The 8623-nt window shown below is 35.1% G+C and overlaps 1 protein-coding gene across 1 annotated transcript; it reads left to right on the top strand.

Annotated features, from left to right (window-relative positions):
* The first annotated feature begins 2494 nt into the window (after positions 1-2494).
* On the top strand, positions 2495-5367 carry vip (vasoactive intestinal peptide). The gene is made up of 6 exons (XM_067385059.1): positions 2495-2622; positions 2985-3089; positions 3791-3895; positions 4425-4556; positions 4650-4758; positions 4836-5367. Coding segments are annotated over exons 1-6 (462 nt in total). The 5' UTR covers positions 2495-2620; the 3' UTR covers positions 4845-5367.
* Positions 5368-8623: the final 3256 nt, after the last annotated feature.

Below are 8623 nucleotides of genomic sequence, written 5' to 3'. Positions count from 1 at the left end.
ATAGATAGATAGATAGATAGATAGATAGATAGATAGATAGATAGATAGATAGATAGATAGATAGATAGATAGATAGATAGATAAATTGATGGATGGATGGATGGATGGATGGATGGATGGATGGATGGATGGACGGACAGATAGAAAGATAGACAAATGGATGGATGGATGATGGACGGATAGACAGATAGACAAACAGACAAACAGATAGATAGATAGATAGATAGATAGATAGACAAATTGATAGATAGATAGATAGATAGATAGATAGATAGATAGATAGATAGATAGATAGATAGATAGATAGATAGATAGATAGACGGTTGGATGGATGGATGGATGGATGGATGGATGGATGGATGGATGGATGGACAAACGGATAGACGGATAGATATATTTTTATCATTAAAGGAAATATAATTGAGTAGATGGGCTGTAATGTGATTGGCCGTGTCTCGGGAGCATGTGATGTCGTCTTTAGCTCTGATGATCTAATGATCTCTGATGGCATTATTGAAGCTGATGTCCGTCAGAGACACGCGTGTGTTTACTGGATTCATTCGGAGGCTCTTCAGGGTTCGTCTGATCCGTCTCTGCAGAACACAGAGAAGAATAGAGCAGATATGGATGTGTTGATCAGAACCCACTCTAAATTTATAAGCCCAACATCAACATATTTCAGTTCATCTGAAGACATTATTCTTGTTTTGTCTGTGTCATTTTTAAGTTTATCAAGAAGCAGGCAGGAAACAATAAGATCAGGAAGTCACATTAGAATTGAACTTAATTCAACTAACTCTATTTCTATTGCTCATATTTAGTGTGACGGATCTGAACAACTCTTAAACTTCTGATCTAATTCATCCAGAGAAAGGACATCTCACGCTTAGATTCAGTGGAGATGCTAATAGAACAAAGACTGAAATTGTATTTGTAAACTTGATTTATTGGCGTCTGCTTCCCTCATTAATCACTTTAAGGATCCGGATCAACTCATCAGAGCGCGGCTGGGGTCACAGGGCGAGCGGTCACTGTCACTGAGGAGAATCGTAATGCGAGGCCAAAGACATGATCTTACTGAGAAGAAATGACCACTTTTCAAACTAACGAGAGTTCAGGACGAGCAACTTCTGCTGTAAACATTTCCTGTTGATGCTTGGAGGAGTCTGGCTTCTGTCAGCAGCGGCTCGACGACTGACCGCGACGCTCATTATTCCAGCTGATGAACTTAATGCAGAGAATCATCCTGTTAGCAGAGGATTGAGTCAGGGTGAAGAGATCCTGCATTACATCCCTTCACTATCGCTCTATCGCTCTATCTATCCATCGCTCTATCATTCTATCTATCCATTGTTCTATCATCCATCTATCTAACATTCTGTTGTTCTATCTATCTATCTATCTATCTATCTATCTATCTATCTATCTATCTATCTATCTATCTTTCTATCTATCTATCTATCTATCTATCCAACTTTTTGTCTATTGTTCTGTCATTCTATCTATCTATCTATCTATCTATCGGTCTGTCGTTCTATCTAACATTCTATTGTTCTATCTATCTATCTATCTATCTATCTATCTATCTATCTATCTATCTATCTATCTATCTATCTGTCTATTGTTCTGTCATTCTATCTATCTATCTATCTATCTATCTATCTATCTATCTATCTATCTATCTATCTATCTATCTATCATTCTGTCTATCCAACTTTCTCTCTATCTACTTAACATTCTATTGTTCTATCTATCCATCGCTCTATCATTCTATCTATCCATTGTTCTATCTATCATCCATCTATCATCCATCCATCTATATATAATTCTGTCATTCTGTCTAACATTCTATCCATCACTTATTCTATCCATTGTTCTGTCCATCCATCTATCTATCATTCTATCGTTCTATCCATTGTTCTGTCTATCTATCTATCTATCTATCTATCTATCTATCTATCTATCTATCTATCTATCTATCTATCTATCTATCTATCTATCTATCTATCTATCTATCTATCTATCTAATACTGTTTATCCAGACAATATTAAACCTAAAATGTGTTCTGAAATATTGTGTAGAGTTTTGTACAACATTCCCTTTAATATTTTTTAAGATCAGTTCTTGAAAGTTTTGAGGGGGAAAAAGACAAAAGGAATTCTGTGCATGAATTATCTTGTAAGTTGAGAGGTCATTTGCTGGGTTTATTGTTCCATGTTTCATGATTATTGGTTCATGTCGCTTGCATCTCTACTTTGACCAAAAAATGCATCCATGCAAACAAATATCCAAAGAATGAATCACCAGGAATCACAAACTTGATTTCACCAGTGTGTGTGTGTGTGTGTGTGTGTGTGTGTGAAGTGTGCCTCCCGACCAATGACGAACACATCCGTCCCAATGGGACTTTCTTCGTGACGTATTAACACAAATCAAATCTGATTGTCTTCCTGTCTGATGGAAAGTATTCAGACATATAAAACGAGGCGAGGGGTGAGACTATTCAAAGAGACACGAGACCGCGAAAAGGAACTTTAAAAAGCACCTGGTCACTTTGGGAGATTTGACTGGAGGTATTTCAGGAGCCCGATCAGCGCGCGGATCACATCACCATAGCACATGTAAGATCCTTTGATTTTAATATTAGTCACTTTTTACTCATGTGCATGTTACATTCATTTGATTTTACATACTCATATATAGCCTACAGAAATTGCACGACATTTACATTCATTAATATCCATTGAAACATATTTTCTGAAGTAGTATGTTCTGTACGAACTAATTTTAAATTGTTTTAGGCAAAGCAAAAACTTACAATTAATAAAATAGAATAAAGATTTTTTTAATTATAATGTGAACGGCGACAAAGAGAATGCACATTTTAAGTTAGTAGTTTTTGCAAATGCCTTTACTATTTCGCATTCTAGTTTTAATATGCATTTACATTTAATTGTTTATTCATGCATTCATGTATGCACAGGTGTAAAGCAATGCTCGTGAGGAACGGCTCTCAGCTTTTGCTCTTCATAACTCTCTCCAGTGTTTTTTATGCCCGGACCTTAAGTTTACCCTACGCCTCCATGAGGTAAGACCTTTATTCTATTAAAGCACACGAGTTAAACTAAATTCCTAACTCTTTTTGTAATATTTTTAAAGCATTTTATATATCAGAATATGAGCGCGCGCTGTTCGCGCCATCAGAGCTGTGCGCGCGCATGTGACTGAATCGCCTCAGAAAAGAAAAAAGAATAAAGACGATACAAAACACGGAGAAACAAAGAAAAAACAATGTTATTTTTGTTGTTTGTTTGGGTATTTAAGGAAAACACAACTGTATGAACCATACAAGTAGGGAAAATTGCAATTTAGCATTTACAGAATTTCTGTTCAACGCGTGTAGTTTAAATATGCAACTAAATTTAAATTTTCTAGTCGCAAGTTATTTTAACCACATCCAAATGCTTAAAAACGTTTCACAAATACGCAAAATTTACCACGGTAATAAGTTTCCTTATTCTAGCCTACTCATTCCTGTGTAGAATCTTAATAAATTAGCCTAATATGAGTTCTTAAAGAAGCTTTTAGAACATTTACATTAACATATATTTACAAATTTTGATTGAAACTATTTTGTAAGGGAGACATGGACATTGCTAAAAAGCTTTCATAATGAAAACAAGCTGGTTTTATTACAACTCAGATGAGCTTTAAATACTAGATTGTGTCATTCTCTGGTTTATAGAGTAAAGTTGGTTATTGTAGTTATTAAATTCTGTGTCTGTGCAGAGATACAAGACACGCAGACGGGCTCTTCACAAGCGGATATAGTAAACTTCTCGGACAGTTGTCTGCCAGACGGTACCTGGAGTCATTGATCGGAAAGCGGGTCAGGTACATGAACCCTTTTTTTATGCCAATGCATTTCACAATCTGGCAGTGGTGATCATTAACATTATCCAAAGCCCTGCTGAAACCAGCCTAAGGTGATTTGAAGCTAGTCACCCAAGAGCCCAAAACCTTCTCAGACCAGATCTAAACATTGGAAACCAACGAAAACAATTTGTCAATTATCTGGTTTTAGAAGGAATGGTTTTAATAGGGAGGCAGAAATCAATTGAACTTGGTGTAACAGGAATTATGTTTTAGTAATTGTTCAGTATAATCAGATTTTAGATACAAAGAAAGTTTCTTCTGCTATTTCTTCTATATTACTGTAAATCTGTAAGTCTAATCGATATTTGCATAATGGTTTGTTTATGCAGATTCTGATCAATCTCAAAATGGCCATTGGATTATATACCATAGAATCCTATAAAAACGGTCTGCCAAATGAATAAAAGTAAATGTTTAGCTGGTGATCTCAAGTAGTCAAATGAACTGCATATTAGGAGGAATGACGTATTTCTTTGTGCGCTTTTAGCGATGATTTGATGGAAGACCAGGCGCCGATGAAGCGTCATTCGGACGCAATATTCACAGACAATTACAGTCGCTTTCGCAAGCAAATGGCGGTGAAGAAATATCTTAACTCTGTTCTAACAGGAAAGAGAAGGTATAAAGCACTTCATGAGCATCACTAAACCACTTAAAGATACTGAAATACTCTGAACTGAACGTGTTTTGTGCTGTTTTTTCCCCTCTTTAGTCAAGAAGACCCACCCAGCATGCAGGAGGAATCGGCCGGTGGCGAAACCACGTATCGGGAGAGCTACGATGACGTCACTGTAGACCAGCTTCTGAATCATATACCATTGGTAAGTTAGATGAAAAGATGCTTAATAACAGTGCTTGCAAATATAGCTCATTTAATCACCGATCTTTTCTCTTCTAGCCCCTCTGAGGTCGGTTTGAAGGCAAGAAAACAACTCTCCTTGACCATCATAGGTTTTCCATTTACACAGTCTAGTATAGGACATCAGCATACTACTAAAAACAACGTGTTGAAGAAAAAAAAATGTGGTTACCTATGACGTAAATGTTTGCACTGTACATAGAAAATAAACTTTGATGAGAGATATTAGCTTGAAGATGTACATAGTGTGCTTTGGCCTTGGAACCGACACGTTTGCTTTGACATGTTTCCTGTAAATTGTAGATCAATAAATGCATTGAAACAAGCCCCGGACTGGTAGAGTAAGAGAACCACATATTTGGACCTGAAGACTGCTGATTGGACCTGTGACATAATGTAACTCCGTGCATTTTGTAAATTGAATTATTTTGTAAAGATATTTATGTTGCTTCTGTGTGAATTCTAACTCTAGAGGGATCATTTGGGTTTTGGGAGGGTCAGGCACTGGAAATCTTTATTTTTGCCATTCAAAGTATAATAAAAGGTTGAAGAGCCATAAAATTCTTGACTGCACTCGATTTCAATGTTGCTCTCGGTCCGGCCATAACTTTAACCATGAACTGCAATCAATTCATGCTCATGTTTTCCATTGTCTTTGTTTCCATTCAGAATAATAGGCCATTACTTTGAAGAATGTTCAAACTGTCTCAATTATATTTCTGTGAGTTATGACTGCCGTTTGTTTTCATCCCTGAAAATGCAGATAAATTGGAGCACAGGTGCAGAGCAAGACAAAAGTAAAATGTTCAAGAATGCATAGCACTCACTTTTTAGACAAATATGGTAAATATACAGACAGCTCGAGTAATGATGATGATGCGGTTATGATGCAGTACATTCTTGAAATGACTCCACCAAATCAAACAACAAAAAGGTGTGAGATCATTCATTCTTGTAATTCCAGTCTTAGATCCTTATTTTGAGAACTTCTGAAGAAAGCGGTCATTAGTATTAGCCGGCCTGTGACTAAGAGTCTACAACAGGCGATAAAAGTAGCTCTGGAAATTTGAATCATAAATGTCAGAGGATAAGGAACGTTATATAAGACGACATGCAATGTAAGATGGGACTCTGGTTGCCAAAATTAGGCTTGTCTGTCAAATTAGATTTATTTTGAGCTGTCATTCCCATTGGCCTGGAAAAATGGTTTGGTTTGTACTAATTAAACTATAACCAATATAAATATCTGAAAGAGACGACTGAGTGGTCAGAGCTGAAAAATAAGGATGCATTATAAGCTATTTATAGCTATGATGAAGGTTATATATAAACACACACACACACACATATATATATATATATATATATATATATATATATATATATATATATATATATATATATATATATATATATATATATATATATATATATATATATATATATATATGCACACTACAGCAAGGTCGTAACAATGTCTTGAACATTGGGGGGACCAATTTTTTAAAAAGCATAAAGAAACAGAACAGGTCTAATTCTAGTTCGGAAATAATCATTTTTAACTATTTGCAAATAATATTTGCATTAATTTGCATTTCACTCTAAAAATGCTGGGTTAAATATGGACAAACCCAGGGATTGGGTTGTTTTCACCCAGCCATTTTTTTCAACCAATTTTGGATATATATATATATATAGTAATATAGTAAAAGGCATGTTTTTGCTCAAATTTGTGGTGTATTTTAAGCTGAAACTTGACCAGCCCAGAGACTTATATTACATCTTGTGAAAGAGGGCATAATAGGTGCCCTTTAACCCAACCTGCTGGGATGTCCATATTTAACCAAACTTGGGTTGTTTTTAACACATTTTTTAGAGTGTATGAACACATGCACTACTTTTATTTATAGCCTATGCCTAATATGTCGAAAACATAAAATGTTTCTTGGCTCGTGACACTCAGAAACTACATAAATCACGTAAATGCATTTATTAAATTCAAAATGTATGGACCCCGCACGTACATGCAAGAAAAAATTTACTATAATTTACTAATTCGTTCCCTCGATTTGCTAAATCGTGCGCACGATTACTATTTCATATGATTTATATGCGGATGATTTATAAATCGAGGGAACAAAATAGTAAATCGTGCGAACAATATACACCGTGTCGACACCAGACGCGATTTTTGTTGCGCAGCAACAGTTAAAAGCTGAATGTGACAAACCGACCGTTGCAAAGCACTAGACTATATGTCAGAAATAGAACGGGGAATCCGTTTATTGTCGGGATTTTATCAATATCACTGATTATAATGTATTTTGACACGTCGCGCTGCGCGCATGTGAAAAAAGTCGTGTAGTTTGCATCACTGGATGTTACTGTCGGTCATTTAACATTTCTATCGCAAAACAGTTGACACGCAGGCTATATTCACTATTTACAACGTTAATTATGATGATTTAGCCTTTTCTAATCGTCCCCCTCAATGTCTATGGCTCTGCACTACACTGTAAAAAAAAATCCCAGTAAAATTTACGGTAAAAAACTGGCAGCTGTGGTTGCCAGAAATTTACTGTAAAAAATACAGTAGCAATGTAAAAACAATTTCTGTTAAATTTACGGTAAAATAACGTATTTCATTAAATGATATAATGTTAATTTACCAACCTAATGAAGTACTAATATCTGTTTTGTACCTTTATAATACACTGACAGTCACCAAACACAGTGGTGATGAGAGTCACATGATGAATCAAAGTTCATCACAAGCAGATTTTCTACAAGCTGAGAAGGACAACAATAACATATAGAAGATGCACACAGTATCATTCACACACACACTAAACACCATCATGGTAACATGCATGACATTTTAAAAATGCAATAAACGTTAATTTGCCAACATTAGATATAACATAAAACCCTAATGTAAATAACTGATTAGAAAAAATGAGAAAAACTATGAAGAAACAGAGTTATTTCAACGAAAATATATCAAATGGGAAGTGTCACGCAGGGAATTGTGGGAATGTCAAATTACGTTTTTTCACTGTAAATTTTACAATGAATTGTTATTTTTCACTTCCAAAAACTGTGAATTTAACGGTATTTTACTGTAAAATTACATTAAATGTACCGTTAGATCTATTACAGTTATTCACCGTATATAGTACGGAAACTTTCTGTAAACCAATTGACAGTTTTTCACCGCAGCATTTTTACAGTCTTTTACTGTTAAAATCGTGGTAATTTTTTACAGTGTATATAATATACATATATATGTATATTATTGTAGAAACGTACATTATTTGTCCTAAAACAGTATGTTTTTCACAGGAATGTATTTACATAATTAAAATAAAACCCATTTTTAAAAAATATAATTTGTAATTTTTCTTACAGGTGTTTAAAAGGCAAGTAAAGTGAACTACAGCCTTAAAACTCCTTTTTTTTCTGCTTGCTACTTTTAGGTTTGTGTTTTTCTGTTGGAGATATGAATGGAGTTAGGGTTAAAGTTAAGGTTAGTACAAATGTTTGATTCTTAATAGGGTGGTTAAATAGGTTATTGTCATTGAGTGCCCTATTCTTTAGATTGGTCGGGCAGGTTGTTAGTGTTGAAGTGCTCTACTTGGCTTAGGTAACTGAAGAGGCTGTTATGTGTTCTTCTGTGGCTGTGCTTCTCTTAATGCATGTGTCATTTTAGCTTGTCATTTGTAATCCTTGTGGCAGTTGCACATCCCATCCATCTTCCTGGAAATGCCAGAAATCAAGCTGAATGGAACAATAACATTCAGAGAAAACATGCACAAAAAATTTTGTTT

Source organism: Chanodichthys erythropterus, chromosome 5 (assembly GCF_024489055.1).
Source record: "Chanodichthys erythropterus isolate Z2021 chromosome 5, ASM2448905v1, whole genome shotgun sequence".
NCBI lineage: Eukaryota > Metazoa > Chordata > Actinopteri > Cypriniformes > Xenocyprididae > Chanodichthys > Chanodichthys erythropterus.
Note: the sequence above shows the minus strand (reverse complement) of the source record. Positions and strands in the feature narration are given on the sequence as shown.